At 42.9% G+C, this 18222-nt stretch overlaps 2 protein-coding genes across 2 annotated transcripts in view; both read right to left on the reverse strand.

The window, feature by feature from the left end:
• The window catches only part of LOC308173881 (VPS10 domain-containing receptor SorCS1-like), a gene marked incomplete at both ends in the record, with an annotated part of 75005 nt that overhangs the window by 31089 nt on the left and 25694 nt on the right, over window positions 1–18222 (reverse strand). The window contains 6 exons of the mRNA XM_080548934.1: window positions 4446–4617; window positions 4746–4859; window positions 15065–15198; window positions 15716–15833; window positions 16858–16965; window positions 17655–17746. Of these exons, the coding sequence (XP_080405060.1) occupies window positions 4446–4617; window positions 4746–4859; window positions 15065–15198; window positions 15716–15833; window positions 16858–16965; window positions 17655–17746 (738 nt within the window). The remainder of the gene's footprint in view (window positions 1–4445; window positions 4618–4745; window positions 4860–15064; window positions 15199–15715; window positions 15834–16857; window positions 16966–17654; window positions 17747–18222) is intronic.
• LOC308174229 (solute carrier family 2, facilitated glucose transporter member 2-like) lies at window positions 5097–6955 on the reverse strand (the record flags this gene model as incomplete). The annotated part of the gene is made up of 2 exons (XM_080549310.1): window positions 5674–6955; window positions 5097–5101 (listed from the first exon to the last, which is right to left on the reverse strand). The coding sequence occupies exons 1-2, from the start codon at window positions 6935–6937 to the stop codon at window positions 5097–5099; spliced, it is 1269 nt and encodes a 422-aa protein (XP_080405436.1). The 5' UTR covers window positions 6938–6955.

Here is an 18222-nt window from a genome sequence, read left to right on the forward strand (position 1 = left end):
TAGTAAACAACACATGTAACTCTTTAAAACTTACCCAAGAACAAAGCAAAAGGTTTGTCTACAGACGACTGTGCCATGAATAGTGTAGCTTGTTCGCCGAAAGCGTCGTTTAGTGGAAACCTGTTTTGTGCATTGTGTCATTTCTGAATCCTTCGAAGATGTCAGTATAGTTCCCAAAACGAGCATGTCTTTGTTGTCGGTTGACAACGACACTGTGTTCATTCTGGTACTATAAATCAATTCTGGAGACAGCCTTTGACTGCAAGAGGCAGCCTGTTGTTGGGACTCTTTCCGTCTCTGCTGGCACTTGCAATCAAAATTGATTATTTTATCCATTTCTTTATTGTAATCAGCGTCTACTTACTGACCGTAAAACCCTTTCGATGCTCACAGCCACAGTGCCACAGTCATCTTGTGCCTCCTCGTCAGAACTGATGTTGAGATCAATGTCTGAAATTCCGTCTTCTTCATCATCTTCGTCATCTTCTGATTCCGAGTTCCCGGAATGGGAGTTATGCATGTAATCCAAAATGAATGAGTTCATTAATTGGCCACTGTCAATATTTCTACCGGCTTCAGAAATTCGGTTAATAGCATCAGCTAGAGCGTCCGCATCCATCTTGTAAATTTGTCAACAAAACCAGACTCACATGGCTACTTAAATACGGCTGGAGTGGGCGTGGCTACACACACTGCCACAGTAATACAAATAATACCCCCCACCGACTTTGCTAACTAAATGTAGGTATTTAGTGAATGTAAAACTGTTGGATATAACATCGAGTGGGTTCTTCATCGCTTCGTTTGTCGTCCTATGCCAAAAACCGGAAAACACATTTTTTCACAACAAGACTTGTTTGGCTCGATTGCGAGGTTTCAAAATGGCCGAGATGGGGACCTATTAATCAGACGCTGTCACATATAATCATTTTGTTCATATAATAATGTTGTACACAATCATTTTGTTCCTATGTATAATAGTTCCTGCAATTTCCTGTAAATGTCTATCAATTAGTAATCCACAGTATGATTATGTATTTGTGTATGTTGTTTTTTAAAGAAAAGAAAAAAACAGAAAAAAACACAGTATGATTATGTATTTGTGTATGTTGTTTAAAAAAATAAAAAATAAAAAAACTCATGCAGTACTACATATCTCCCCCACTCCTATACTTTATAGCCAACGCCTTAAGCTTCAGGCCGAGTTTGATCTTTTATCAACAGCTAAAATTGAAAGACAATTGCTGAAATCAAAACAACGTTATTTTGAAATGGGTGAGAAGGCTGGCAAACTCCTCGCCCATCAGGCCAGATCTGCAGCTCTCTCTAGAGTGATCCCCAGGATAAAGTCACCAGAGGGGACTATTGTCTCTGACCCAAAAGCAGTGAACGAAGTCTTCCTAAACTTTTACTCTGACCTTTATTCCTCTGAATACTCACCTGAGGCTTGGAGAGACCATAACCCTCTGGAACTGATCATGTTTCCCAAGGTTAGCGCTAATGTGGCTAATGAACTAGGAATATCAATTTCGACTGCTGAGGTACAGGAGGCAATTAAACAGCTACAGAACGGCAAATCCCCAGGCCCGGACGGTTACATTGTAGAATTTTACAAGTCATATTCACATCTAATCTCCCCGCTCTTAGCTAAAGTTTACAACGAATCCTTTGTTAATGGTCGACTGCCCCCAACTCTATCTGAAGCCACTATGTCTCATATTGAAGAAAGACAAAGACCCTCTTGACTGTGGCAATTTTAGGCCTATCTCCCTCCTCAATGTGGACCAAAAGATCCTGGCTAAGGTCTTAGTCTTGCGATTACAACAAGCCTTACCAACCTTAATTTCATTGGACCAGACTGGTTTCATGGTTGGGAGGAATTCCTCTTAACACCAGGCGGCTGCTCAACATAATTAGCTCCCCCAGCCCAATCGTCCCTGAGGTAATAATATCCCTAGATGCTGAAAAAGCATTCGACAGGGTTGAATGGGAATACCTGTTCTATGTTATGGAAAGGTTTGGCTTTAGCCCCGACTTCATTGCTTGGATTAGGCTGCTCTACAAATCCCCCATGGCTTGTGTTCTCACCAACGGTGTGAGGTCGCCTCCCTTTGCTCTCCACCGTGGCACCAGACAGGGATGCCCCCTCTCCCCTCTCCTATTTGCTCTGGCCATCGAACCCTTGGCCATTTGGCTCCGGGGGGAGGAGAGAGTTGAAGGCATCACCAGGATGGGCACTACTCACAAGCTGTCATTATACGCGGATGACTTGCTATTATATGTTTCCAACCCGGTCTCATCCCTCCCAGTCGTCAAAGACATCTTAATACAATTCGGCAGATATTCCGGCTACAAGCTACATTTTAATAAAAGCGAGCTCCTCCCCATCAACAAATCAGCTAAGAAATTACCCCGTTCCTCCCTACCATTTAGAGTGGTCTTGGATGGTTTTAAATACCTGGGAGTTTTCGTCACCACCTCATTTGACGACCTCTTTGCAAAAAACGTCCGCCCTCTCATTGATCAGGCTAAGCTCGACATGACTCGGTGGTCCTCTCTCTTCCTGTCTCTGACGGGCAGAGTTAATCTGGTTAAAATGGTGATTCTCCCTAAACTGCTCTACTTGTTCCAGCACGTCCCGATCTTTATGAGTAAGTCCTTTTTTCGTCAACTAGATCAGCTGATATCTTCGTTCTTATGGGCTAATAAACCCCCACAAATTAAGAAAGCTATCCTACAACTTCCCAAGAAATCCGGCGGTTTAGCCTTACCCAACTTCATTCAATATTACTGGGCGTGCAATATCGATAAACTTCGTCATTGGTTCAAAGACAGGGCCGAAACACCTCCCTCATGGGCCCAGATAGAACTACAGTCATCAAAGGTCTCCCTTCAGTCTCTCCTCACGGCACAACTTCCTCTTAAAATCCACAACATCTCCCAAAACCCAGTTGTCACCAATTCGACTAAGATCTGGCTACAATTCCGTAAACATTATGGAATGGATAAACCTTCCACCCTGGCCCCAATCTATGAAAATCACTTATTCCCACCCTCCTCTTTTGACCCCACCTTTCGTATTTGGCGTGACAAAGGCTTAGCTTGTGTCAAAGATCTTTACAAGGACGGAATTTTTACAGACTTTGCATCTCATCCAGGTTTGAACTGCCCCAATCTCACCTTTTCCGTTTTCTCCAGGTCAGACATTTTATTAAAACTAAATACCCCCACTTCCCCAATCACCCACCCGGGTCCCCGTTCGACTCTACTCAGTCCAAAGCCCGCTCAGAAACGCTCCATCTCCATAAGTTATGACTCCATTGACTCCCTCAACCCGGCTCCAGCAGCCCACCTGAAACAGACCTGGGAACAGGAAATTGGGGTGCCGATACCTGACGATCAGTGGGAGCAAATCCTTGATCTAGTCCATTCAACCTCTGTGTGCTAGACACAGCTTATTACAATGCAAGGTCCTCTTCAGAGTACATTACACGAATGCTCGACTGGCAAACATATATCCAGACACCAGCGACACTTGCAACAGATGCAAACAATCACCTGCTAACCACACCCACATGTTTTGGTCTTGTCCGAAATTGACAGACTTCTGGCGCCAGGTATTTGACACACTCGGGACAGTTTTTGACAGGAACCTCGATCCTGAACCTCTCACAGCCCTATTTGGAATTGGTATCCCACCGCCTACAACACCCATGTTTTCGCTTACAAAGAGACGCGTCCTTGCCTTTACAACGCTACTGGCAAGAAGACTTATCCTATTTAAATGGAAGCACACCCTCCCCCCTTCACATAATAGCTGGCTCAAAGAGATCCTGAACCACATTAAAAATTAGATTTTTACTTAGAAAGTACAATACAACCTTTGACAAGCCTTTCGCCGACCACCTGAGTAAGATCACCATTCAACCAGATGCTGACTAGATGCCCCCCTCCTTACCCTTATTGTTCTATTATGATTTTGATTTTATGTTATGGTTTGTTTGGGGTTATGCTTTTGGTTTGTGTTAATCTCATTACTTTTCTTTTAGGGGTATTACCATTACGTTCTATTTCTTTCTTTTTATCAATAATGAACTGGGGGTGGGAAACATCTAGGGGCATACTAGGCTGTATAGGGGCTGATGGAGGTGGCTCTCCATTTTCTAGGTATTTACTACCGTTTATATATATATATATATATATATATATATATATACTTATTTATTTATTTTTTCATGTAACGCTGTCTACATGCCGCTATGCCTGATATGAACCAGCTCACCCGACCATCCCATAAGTAACGTGTAATGTCTAACGTATATGTCTAAAAAACAATAAAAAAGAATTAAGAAAGAAAGAATGGATTTGGTGCCGGTGTACAAGACACAAGAGAGACATGGCTTCTAGTCTGATAGGATCTCTGATACACCAAATAAGACCCTCACGTCCTCCAGGAAGACGAGGTAGGTGACGTTCCTCTCCAGGGAGGCTATGAGACTCCCGTCACTGGTGAGCAGCTGTAGACCTCTGGGGGCTTGACTGGGACACCTCTGTCTCATGGGGGAGTACTTCCACAGGGTCCCAGCAATACAGTTGTTAGACAGGGACTTACGGTATCTATAAAGACACACACACAGATTAGTAGAACTGCATTAATCTATTATAGACTATGCTACCTAACCAGTGACCACTTAAGTACCAAATGTACTGACTAATGATTATAAATGCAGATGAATATGGCATACCCTGTGGTGTTGAGGAAACTGTCTCCAGTGCTGCAGTCCCTAGACACTGAGGGGGGTATGAACCAGAACGCAGGACTGCACCTCCCATCGCTTTGCCTCTCAAACCCATAGTCACTGTTAGAGATGGGGCACAAGCAGACAGACGTCTGTCATCTAAAGACAAAAGTGTTGTTGTTTTTTAAGCATGTTGTAATGTACAGTAATGCAAAAGAGTTACAGAGTAAATGGATGCCAGTCATATGACCTACGAAGGCAAGATCTCACACTCCTCAGGTAGGTGTAGCTAGCTAGCTATATTAAAAAAAAGTTTGTTAAAACTTATCAGTATTATACCTCATGCCTTATGTAGTCTTATGCTATACATATGGAAGAGAATGGTAACAAGTTTATGCTAACTAGCTAATGCCCATCATGTAAGCTAGCTAGCTATCATTGTTGATAACAAAAAAAACATGTACCGAAACCGAACCGTGACCCAAAAACCGAGGTTCATACCGAACTGTGGGCCAACTGAACCGTTGCACCCCTAGTGTCCACTATATCTCTGCCTGGTGTACTATTACATTTACATTTTTGCCATTTAGCAGACGCCTTTATCCAAAGCGACTTACAACAAATACTTTTGTCTAAGTAAGTGAATTATCTATCCATCATCAGTCATATCCTGTAAATAACCTGCTCCACCTTAGTTTACCTCTATGATTAAATAACCTAACACCTGCTGTTTTCCTGGTCCCTAGTGTGCATTACAATAACACATATTATTAATAACACGGAATATATGGAAATATAAAAGAACAACAAGAAAATGCTGATTATGTCAGACCCTAAATGAATCAAAAACAATAACTCCAATTTGAAGTGTCTGTCTCTCATCCCAATTTTACCACACACACACACACACGCACATGCACACGCACATGCACACAGTTGCAGCAGCCGGCCAAAGCGATGGCAGCCGGGCGTGGCCCCTGACTGAATAACTCAGCCACTATGTACCATGGGATAGGACCAGGGCCGATCTCAAAGAAACACACAAACAGGAAGATGGCCGTCATGCTGACGTAGCTCATCCAGGTGAATGTGTTCTGGTAGACGAGGCCCACTGTCATGGCAACGGCACAGCAACACATCCCTCCCAAGCCAATTATAGTCAGCGTACGTCGGCCAGCCCTGTCCACTAGAGCCACCGACACCATGGTGAAGATGGTGTTAATGACTCCTACTCCGATGGTAGCATACACAGGCTGGGTGACTCCAGCCCCGGCGAAGATTGACGTTGAGTAATAAAAGATAGCATTGATCCCAGACAGTTGTTGCGACAGGTGCATCATGAGGGCAACAAACAGCTGCTGTCTGTAGACAGAGGAGCGCACCAGATAGACGATGGAGACCCGCGCCTCCTTCTCTGCTTCCTCCTTCTCTTTCCTCATCTCTTCCAGGTCAGACGTGGGGTCATACTCCCCCTTTAGACGAAGCAGACTCTTGCGGGCCAGCTGCTCCAGTCCCCGGTGTATGTAGAGGTAGCGGGGGCTCTCTGGGCAGAGGGGCAGCAGGACACACTGTAACAAGGCAGGAGCTCCAGACAGACCCAGCAACACTGGCCACAGTCGGTCGTTACCCAACAGGAACTCCAGACCTATCACCTGACTGAGTAGGATGCCAGTGACGATGGCTAGCTGGTGAAGTGTACCCAGAGCTCCTCTGTAGGCCACGGGAGCAATCTCCCCTATGTACATAGGCACCAACCCTGAAGACAAGCCACAGTAAAAGCCCATTACAGCCCGGCCAGCAATGACCATGATGTGAGGTTTCCACATGTTGGCCAGATCCATCAGCAGTCCAGCCACTACTGCCAGAATGTTCACTGCTAACATTCCCTTCACCCTTCCTCTCAGGTCTCCCACAAAGCCCACCAGGAACGATGAGACCATCCCCCCGACGGAGAAGATGGCCACAGAGAGTGACCAATACATGGTGACTGAAGGATGCACTTCTTCTGCCTGTGTGCTGTTCTCTGACAGGAAGAGGCGCTCCTCTGAGACCACGCCCAGGGCCCGCCCATAATGCCTCTGTATGACCTCCTGAGGTGCATTGATGACTCCTAGGCTGTATCCATACTGTAAAGAACCCAGAACAGCAGTGAACTCAGCCAGAGCCAGAGTACCAGTCAACTGCTTTCCCGACTCCATGGTGGGTCCAGAGTCTCCTCTCCTCTGTAGAGAGCTCTTTTGGTTGTGAATTTCTGTGGCCAGTCTCGTCTGCTCATCCAGAGCTGAGTCGATGCGCGTCGTGGTGCCAAAAACTATAAGCCTGTGTCTTCCCTACAACTTTCCCTATCACCCTCTTCATCCTATTGGCTAGCACCCTTGTAGCCGCCAATTCCACCTTGTGAATGAAAACAGTAATAGTCCGGTTGGATAATCACGCACGCCACGCTTTCCTTGTATGTTGTATAAAATGTTAAAAGATTTATTGTCCGAAAAGTAATCCAATGTATTCAAACGAAACGAAAAGTCAAAGCCAACGGTAAAGTTTGTGATTACAGAAAAGAGTGATCGTGGTCAAAGATAATGTTGTTCCCCGACTAACCTATTTCCATCCACCCAGGTGCTACTAATTGACTCATACACCTGGGCCCATCCTATCACCTCACCACGTGACACTAAAACATTAATAATTATATAACCAAAAAAACATAACGTTATTCATTACATAAATAACCAAAAACATAAAATAAACATTAATCATGAAATATAAATATAACTCAAAACATTAAACACAAATCACCCAAAATAAAAGCCCAAAGTAACATTGGCCATAACACCCTTGCTAAAAATCTTATAATCTGTGTTCAACATTGAGAGGGGTCTGTAATTCTCCCAGCAACTCTCTACACTCCTCATAGAACTCACCCACCAACCCATCTAACCCCAGACTCTTATTCTTGTTGTTAATCCTCTCCGCCCTGGTCATCACTCCTTTCCCTCCTGAAACTCCCTCGCATAATGTCCCTGTTTCCCACATCTGTGGCACTTGAATTCAGGGCAGTCCTTCATCATATGTCCAGGCTGAATGTATATTCTACTACACACTCACTTGACTATCATGGACCACTTTGAAAAAACGGACCACTTTGCTCCTTCAGCCACCTGAAACTTTGTGGAGTATGGCGAAGATGATACTATGCCATTGAATTTGACCTTCAGAAATCTCGTCCCGTCCGCCACATCTGTTCCAGGCCACATCCGTTCCAGGCCATATCCGTCTCTTTATAGGGGATACAGCTGTCACTCCCCAACCCTCGAGTTTGTTCAATATCTCCTCATCCGTCACATAGGCAGGCAGGTTCATGAAGGTTACGGCCACCTCATTATTTATTAGTTCTTTTGCACTGACTTCACACACATCCATTGTGATTCCTTTTGCTGTAACCGACCCCATTGTCATTTCATGTGTTCTTACCCTTCACTCTGCATGCCTCCACGCTTCCACGCACCATCTTGGTTTTCTCAACAACTCCGTCAAAGTAACTTCCACTTCTCCCTCCACCTTCACAATCACCGTCAATGCCTTCTCATAATGTCGTACCTGCTTCTCTCTTTCTTTCGCTGCTCCACTGCCCATGTTCTTTTCATTAGCCTTCTCCATTCCATTGGTCATTTCCATTGTATCAGTCCCACAATCCAAAATATGTCACCCCCCCCCCCAACAGCCAAGCTGCTGGGGGAAGCCAAACTATTCCTTCTCACTTGATAGAAAGTTGATTTGACTTCAAAACAATCGTGTATTCCGTTTGTTTGCTCCACCGTGTGCTCTGTCTTCCTCCCGCCAAACACTTCCTGAAAGGGGCGTTCAATCACATGCTCTACCAACTGAGCCACAGCAGCCAGCTATTCGTTACAAAGTCTATGAAGAGATCACATTACAAAGTATGTTGACACTCCTTAGCAATATAGCGATATTAACTGGTGAAATTACCTATTTTCTGTCATTCTGTTCCAGCATGTTCACGGGTTGTGTTTGCTCCAAATGGTTTGGTTTTCTCTGCTGCTGTCACTCAAGTGGTGTAAAACATCCTATTAGATGTACTTAGAGGGAATTCCTTTTATTTTTGTACTTTTCTTTCCCCTCTTAATTAAATCAGTAAGGTATTGCAACAACCTCTTTAATAAATGATGTGAGTATAGATACATGCAGTGGTCTTTATAATTTCCTATCTATACCACTATTTGTTTATTGAGCTACATTTCTCCTCATTAAACATACTAAAGCTAGGGGTATCTGGCTAACTTTCCTTCACTGTCACTTTTTGGGGAGTGGGGAGGTTGGGGGGGCTCTGAATAGACCTTCATGTCAATTTATTTTGGGGGGGGGGGTGATGGGGAATGGGGGTAGATTCTTGGGCTGGGAGGGAGGGGTGCAGATTGGGATTGGGGGATAAAGGGCGGGTGGGTTTTGATCATGGGGCCTATGGGGGGGATGGGGGGGGGGCAGGACCTTATGGTTGGAGCTCTTCAAATAGACATGGCCTTCTTTCAGGAATCTCACCTATTGGAGAAAGATGTTTGCAGATTACAGAATACATTTTACCATGTTATTGCCACCTACTCAAATACAAAACAAACTGAGTAGAGATTGTTGCCAATCGCAGTTTTCCGTTTACAGATTTGGGATCTGGGAAGAATTCTAAGGGCAGTTATATAAAATAAAAACAATAGTAAATGGTAAGAAATTGGCTTTTGCTTGGCGTTTCAGTTTTAGTAAATGCACCAAATTCTTTTGATAGAGGGTTTTATAACTACTTAACTAACATAATGTTTGAACTGTCTGATTTTGGTTTAATAATAGGGGGGGATTTTAATGCTGTCTGGCTACACATGTTGGATAGAACTGAGGTTACTGAGGGGAGAGGGTCCCCTGCACTAAGGAAATGGGCTAGTGATTGTGCTGTGGTAGACGTGAGGCATACTTCCATCCCTTCTGTGACAGAATTCCTTTGTTTTTCATCACGACACACATCATTCTCTCTCGTAGATTATATTTTTTATGACCAAACACCGGTATGATAAGACGGCAGACTTTAATTTTTGATGGCCCTTCTCTGCCCTTCACCCCTGTCTCTCTCTCTCTCTGCCCTTCCCCCTGTCTCTCTCTCTCTGCCCTTCACCCCTGTCTCTCTCTCTGCCCTTCACCCCTGTCTCTCTCTCTCTGCCCTTCACCCTGTCTCTCTCTCTCTGGCTCGCCACCTGGCTCGCCACGTCGACGATGTTGTTGATGTAAGGGTCTTGCCTCTGCAGGGCGGCGAGGCTGATGTCCAGACAGGTGTTCCCGGTCATTGTCCCTGGGGCGCTGCGAGCTAGCAGGCTAGCGAACTGACTCACTGTCGTCAAGTGACAGAACACGTAAATAACCGCCAACTGAAACGACCACTGAGCACCGAAATGTGTTATCAATACTAAAAACGCAAACAGGCGAGTAATCAGATCATGTTCGGATAGTTGAACTGTTCGGTAGACTCTGTGCTACTCTGACAGCCCTGTCCCGTCGGACCGATTGTAAACAACCAGGCATGGCTAGTAGAGCGTGTTCGGGGTGTTCAGGACAACAAACCTACGTCGAAAAATAGATGTAGAAGCCAACAGGTGGTGATGAGACCAGGTAACAACCACCAACTGCTCAAAACTCATAATTTATGATCATAAAACCCCTTTTGACCAGTGGTGTGCTGTCAGGGCCAGCAAGGCCTTCTCTGCTGGCCTAAACATCATCAGAATATACATTTTGTTTTAATATATATTTTCCACAAATATGTATTAATGATTCCCCATAGTCTATTCTCTTCATTTCATAGCTTTCCTCTTGGTTGCGCTGCTTCCAGTCTCCGATTGAGATTTGGAGGGCTGGCCTTTATGTTAGAGCTTTTATCCAATCAAAATGTGTTGCTAGGGGGCTCAAAAATCTGCCCGCCTTCACATTAAACGGTGCTGCGGATTCGACCTGTAACTTAACATTGGAACGAGAAAACCTGTGGCGTACCTAGTAAACCTACGTAGATGCGAGCAAAAGCAACAACGGCGCCTGCTGTAAGGCTCAATGATGTCAGCACCCAGCACGTCTTTTGATTGGATACGCACTATTGCTACGCACTATTGCTACGCACTATTGATATTCACTATTGAGATGCGGAACTATGCCGGTAGATGTGAAACTTTTGAAAGGGCGCAGGGAAACGGAGCCTCACAACGAAAGCTTTCGTTGACTGATCGATAATACTGATCGATTGTGTCCTGTTTTTGGGTAAACAATAACTTTTATTTAGGGGACACAATGAAAGCGCCAAGTCCACAAACAGAGGAAACTACGTTGAGCTTCTTTCTTTTCTGGCTGAAAACAACCCAGATTTACATTACCACCTGTCCACAAACAAAGTGTTTACTGGGACGTCAGGCAAAATACAAAACGACCTGATTTTTGCTATTGCTGAAGTGATGGAAGAAGAGATCAAAATGGAGATTAAAAAGGCACCCTTTGTCGCTATTATGGTGGACGAGACGACAGACGTGGGTAATGTAGCGATCTTAAAGATGTTAGTTTAACACTCTTCATTGTAAATGCGGATTTATTGATTAAAAATGCTTCGGAAATATTAATATAACTCTGTTGTACTTGTCTGACTATGTTAAGGTGATGCAACGCCCGGTTATACTGTGTTTCTGTCTAGTTTCTAGAGCCATGGCGTCATAACGATGGTATTAAGAGGTAGAATAATTCAGGTAGGAATGTGTCGGACATCACTGAAGGCCTAGGTGTGAAATGCACCGCCCGCCACTGCTTTTGACAGGAAGAATGTAATTCCATAAAATAAAATAAAAATCTAAACAACCGCAACATGTGTTTCATTGTTTGCCCAATAGACAGTAATCGTTCAACAATGTAATAATAATCAAGATTAATTACAAAGAGTGTTCAACCGATTACATTCCAGCGTCTAAAAGGAGGTAGGTAGAAAGACTTTAATTTACTTCCTATGTCTCTCTCAGACTACAGGGCGGTCTTTGACAGAGTAGCGATCTCCTTGGGGCCTAAAAGGGCTGCACGTTGGCGTTTCAACTCCACCCTTCTGCAGAATGAATCATTCCTAAAGGAAATGAATTAACATCTAAATGAGTTTATTGTAATTAATAAACCATCTGTGCACAATCCCAGTATTCTGTGGGATGCGGTGAAAGGGTTCATTAGGGATAACAATTGGTTTTGCCTCTTGAATGAATGAATGAATGGTCTTTATTGTCATTGATATAGTACAGGTACCAAACAACGAAATTTGGGAGGGGGGGCTCCCCTGGTGCTAGGAAAGAAAAACAACAACAACAAAAAAACAAGAAGGGAAAGGAGCTAGTTTACACAAATAAAGGCTATGTACGCTATCCACTATGCTATACTGTACAAATAAAACACTGTGCTGTACTCTATGCTATGCTATACCTATTCTAACCTATTGCTGTGCTCTATGCTATGCTATACCTATTCTAACACAAATACCTATTCTAACTTATCTACACAAATCCAGATTGAAACACATTCAAGATTTGGAAAAGAAAATAGCTGAACTGGAGATCAATATGACACTGCATGTCACCCCTGAGCTAGTTCTTAAGAGACAAGTTTCAATTAAAGATTTTAAAAATGTACTCAGACATAGAGCTGACTTCCTCATTCATAGACATAGACAAAATGATTACTTGCACAGTGCACAGCCAAGCAATTTATTAGCATCAAAACTTGATGAACCAATGAACAACTGGCAAATCACCTCAATTCAATCTTCAAAAGGGCATTGATCCAGCAGAGGTCAATAATAACTTCTGGGCATTCTACTCAGCTCAGAGATAGATTATGATGAGCAAGCCTGTAGTACCTTTATGAACCCCTTGCAGCTCCCCAGCTTTCCCGGGATGACTCCCTTGATTTAGATACTCCTATTACTCTGTCTGAACTCCACAAAGCTCTTTTAAGTATGAATACAGTAGTGAGTACCATCTGAGTTTCGTCTAGCCTTTTGGCCCCAAGTTGATTGAAATGATTCATTCTGCAATCAAAAACGTCTCCTCTAAAAACAATAATATAGCTATAGTTTCTCTTAAAAAAGGGGAAGGACTCTACTGACTGCCAAAGTTATCACCCTCTGTCAATCTTAAACACACAAACACAAACACATTAAGCTCTTTGCCAATGTTCTAGCCTCTCGACTAGAACCACATATGACCACTTTAGTACTTGAGGACCAAACGGGCTTTGTTAAAAGTCGCCTTGCCTCAGACGATGTCCGCCACCTTCTCCACATCATTGATTCTTCTGACACTACTGACTCATCAAATGCTATTGTTGTAGTTTTATATCAAATATGCTGCGAATTGAAGTCTGTCTCTCTACATTCTGGGAAATCAAGAACTAAGGAAGGCCTTCCCTTCCTGTAAGAGATGTGCCAATGACTTGTTGTGCAATAACTCTCTGTGTCGCACTTACTAAAGTCTAGTGTTTTCTGTCACCACATTTGTTTGCCAAGATTAGTGATCTCATGAGGGAGTTGATTTTGTATATAAGGGCTGTGCTCAGAGAAGGAGGGGGCTCTGGATTTTGCAAACTCTAGAGAGCTCTCCATTTTCTGTATATCCTTGTTGTAATCAAGTAGTATTAATAAAAGGCTTAAAAAGCTAAGATGATCAATCTCCTTGTGTTCAATATTCAATATCAATAGAGAAGAAACCAGATCAATCCACAACACTATTCTCTTACTTTATGCTGAGAAAGCGTATCGAGTGGCACCTTGGCAGTTTTACGTCATGGGCTTTGGAGATCACTATTTAGCTATGATAAAATTACTATACTCCAACCTGACAGCAATGGTTCTGACGGGGAACACATGCTCTAAACAATTCCCAGTATCCCGCAGCTCTCCCCAGGGTTGCCCTCTCTCTCCTCTGCTGTTTGCCCTATGTCTTGAACCTGTGGCCCAGGCTGTTCGCCAGTCAGTCATCCATGATCCTATTACGGTTCGCAACACCAAACGTCACATATCTATGATATCCTTCTGTTTATTCAGAATGTCCCTCAGTCGCTTCCCCACCTCCTAAATAGCTTTAATAATTTTAGCCGAATTTCGGGTTATAAAATGGTCCAGAATATTAAATATCTAGGTGTCTCAATCCTCGATCTCAAACACAGTATCACGTAATTATAAGAATGTGTGGGAGGAGGTAGAATCTGATCTCCAAAGGTGGAAAACTTCTCCCTTCTCATTTCATTCCCGTATTTCAGTTATTAAAATGAATATTCTTCCACGAATCAATGTTTTCAGTTCCATGCTCCCTCTAGCTTCACCAGGTGGCTACTGGAAGAAAATACACTCTCTTTCTTTCAAATGTTTATGGGGGGGGGGGGGGAGAAGCCCAGACTCAAATTCTCAACCCTCCAGAGGCAGAAAAGTGAAGGGGGATTGGGTCTCCCAAACTCCAAATGGTATTATTGTTCCTGTGAGCTGCTTCCTCTCTTCAAATGGTGTATCTTGGTGCCCTATAGAGGAATATACTGTTCATCCCCATAGGTTACAAAATGCAATATATTCTAATATTTCTATCAAACCTAGGTTCTGGGCCCTGGACAGTCTGGACGGATTGATGGCAGCTGCTGGACTGAAAGAATCAGGTGTAGTGCTGAGGCACAAATATGTACATTTCAAGCCTGCAAACTGCGACACTTTAAATAAATGTGCAATAACACTATTGTGCAATATGACAACCCTAGTCGTCTATCTGTACAGTATAGTACAGTGGATAGTGTACATAGCCTTTATTTATGTAAACCAGCTCCTTCCCTTCTTGTGATTTTTTTTTTTTCAAGTTTTTTTTTTCTTTCCTAACACCAGGGGAGCCACCCCTCCTAAATGTCGTTGTTTGGTACCTGTACTGTAGCAATGACAATAAAGACCATTCATTCATTCATTCAAACAGTCTAAATTGAAACTCAGCTCCATCATCACTGAGTTAATTTCAGTTTGGTGTTCAGGGAGGGGAGCACTGAAGAGAGTAGAACTGGTAGCCAAGACAGTGTATTGATGTGTCATCATCCTAAGAATGTCTTCTGCCGGTCTCCTTTTGTTTTTATTCAAGAGTTGTTCCATAGCAGTTGCTGAAGCAAGCTCACTAATAAATAATTTCATTGAATGGAATATAGTGTAAAAACACATGAACATGAACAATAAAGTATTCACTTGACTTGAATGTACTGTAACTGGCACTAGCAGCATGTCTCCTCACCACTCAAAGTCTGCCTCAGTGCATGGGCAGGGGTCTGACATCTGAGAGACGTACTGATCTATAGTTTTGACACATCTGCCGTTGGCTTTCAGGTTCTGGAAGAGTCTCTTCACTCCCATGATGCAAACTTCACCCTGTGAGGAATTATGCATAGTTTAGCTTCAATAATAAAACAACATTTCAGAAAGGACTTTTTAACAAGCAACAGGATCAAGAAACATCTGAGCATCTATGTTTGAGTTGTGTTGTAAAATAAATGTGACAGGGTCTCTGGTGTTTTGGTCCCCAAGTCGGCACGGTCATTTCTTTTGACATATTACTAAAGTGCAGATTGTACGTTTTTACATTTTAAATCTCTTTTTAGCAGACGTTACTTTGTAACAACTTTATGTGGTTGTCTGCTAATTAATTCTGCAAAAAGTTTTTTAAACTTGTGATTTATCATGATTAATCTTAATTACATAACATTTAATTGATTGATATATTATGGTTTTAGGGCATTTCTGCTTTATTGGGAGACAGTAGAGATTGATAGGAAGGATGGGTGAGAGAGGAGGGATGACATGCAGGATCGACGGCTGGAATCGAACTGGGGACCCTGCGATTACATGGCTGACGCCTTAGTGTGTTACGCCATGTCATGCCTACTACCTCATTGTGTAGCTGCCATGTCTGATAGTCCTCAGTGGAACACCTTCTATTGAAGATGGACCTGAAGTCTATCTTCACAAGTTGCCACTCAGAGCGATGGCTGAAATGGCCAAATATACTGCAAAAATAAACAGGGAGACAGAAACATGAGTTTGTCATGAGTTTACATGGGTGGGGTGCACTATTTGTCTATCAACAGTAATCAAACAATGACCAAGTGATAATGCTTGAAAGGCTGTTGTTGTATTATACATATATGTTCACAGCTAGGGAGAGTTGTTAGTCCCAAAACTATGATAGAACAGTTCTATCTGGGTGTAGTTATAGTTGGTGTCTTAGGCTGGGTTGCACCAACATGGTTTAACTTTTAAACTGGATTAAATCAAGGTTTATCGACTAATCCTGTTGCACCAAACTTTAAACCTAGATAACTAGATTAAGCCTAAACCAGGATTGATTTTAACCATGTTGGTGCAACCCAGCCTTAGGCTGCATTTACACCGCAGGTCGTAATGCCTAGTTCCAATTAAGACACATTTTTTGAACGCCTGCTTACACCTACTTTTTCAAATGACCCACATGTGATACCTATGCTTACACTGGTAACATTGCTAACGACCCGCATGCGTACATCGAAAACGAAACAGCCGGGACTTGCAATGGACGCAAACAAGACAGAAAATTATAATCCATTTTAAATATATTATGATGATATAATTACAATTATAATCCATTTTATATATATTATAATATAAAGCCATTGCTTTCTGAAGTATGTTTAGAGGTCTGCAAAATATTGCACACATTTTAAGGCTTCACTGTTGAAGTGAGTGAAACTCACGTCAAATGTCATCAAAATGCAAAGACCGTAGTATTTTCAATGACGTGCAAATCAGAATTGAGCGTTATATGCGACCTGCCTGATTAGACCACAGTCGAAATGACACATATGCAATTTGTATCTGATTGAGGGTTGAGGCCAGAATGAGGCCTGAATCCGATCTGAGAATATCAGATTCAATGTGCTTTTTTACTGCTTACACCTGCATGTTACATATCCGATCTGTGCTACATGAGCAAAAACATGAGCAAAACATCTAAATTGTATCACCTGCGGTCTAAATGCAGCCTTAGTGTCTTACGTCATAATGAGGGTGTCTTCGTCGGGTTCTCCCAAGACTCCATCCACATACAGAGGAGAGGAGGTAAATCTGTATTTGTTCCACTGTCTTCCCTCATCAAAACTTAGCCTGGATAGAGAGAAAAACATTTTTTACTCTCATGTATGGCCACAGTGTACACCCACTGTGCATATTAAGGTGGATTTTAACACTAAGAAACAATAAAGGTCCAGATGTATGTGTACATAGCTGACTCCATAAAACATGTGTAAAGAACACAAATATATTGTATAGATGAACCTAGATATGTATTGATCTTAGACTTAAACATAACAGTATAAAGCCAGAATACAGAACAGCTCAGTAGCCTTGACCCCGGACCGAGTCGTACCAAAGACTATAAAAATGGTACCCGATGCCTCCCTGCTTGGCACTCAGCATTAAGGGTTGGGATTGGGGGTAAGACCCTGAGACATACCGGTGTCATTTTCCAGGAGGTATACTTGTACATCAAGCTGCCTCACACTACGGAAACAGGAGATAGGCTCCTGCTCCTATGGGCTGTTAAGCTCGAGAACCATCGGTTCTCAAGGCTACTTAGTTCTAAAGTTTCACGATAAGAGAGAACCTTACCAGATATGACTGATGGGGAGAGGAGTGTGTCGGACGGCCACCAGAGATAAGAGAGAACCTTACCAGATGTGACTGATGGGGAGAGGAGTGTGTCGGACAGCCACCAGAGCTGAGAGAACCTTACCAGATATGACTGATGGGGAGAGGAGTGTGTCGGACAGCCACCAGAGCTGAGAGAACCTTACCAGATATGACTGATGGGGAGAGGCGTGTGTCGGACAGCCACCAGAGCTCCTCCCTCGTTGAGGAAGAGGACACTGTACTCCTCCTCAAACACCTAGAAACAAAGCAGAGGGTTTCATGTCCTCATAGGTCGGAGATGGCCAGATATGATATGTACTATACGTGAGTAATTCAATATAATAGATATACTGCACTTTATGGACATAAGAAAGCCTGTACAGTATACAATTTCATCATGCAGACACTTTTGTGGATGACTCTATATCAGAATGCCAAATGTACTGTACTGATCACGTTTATAGAAAACAAAATATACAACAACAACAGACGAATGAGAGAAAAGGGAACATTGAATTTCCTTCAAGCTCCTAAGAAACTGTACAGAAATGACACTAACTTCCGAGAAGAAGTAGCTACCGTACACAGTTTATGGAAGATCAAGAGTGATGTCATATCAAACAATGTTTATGTATCATTAATCAAACAAAGCGGTCTGTTATCACCCTGTTCTGTTCATTTAGTTGTTTTTCTTTGTGTTTTTCATGTGGTTGAAATCAATATGAAAAATGT

Source organism: Nansenia antarctica (genome assembly GCF_963989245.1).
Source record: "Nansenia antarctica genome assembly, chromosome: 19".
Classification (NCBI taxonomy): Eukaryota; Metazoa; Chordata; class Actinopteri; order Argentiniformes; family Microstomatidae; genus Nansenia; species Nansenia antarctica.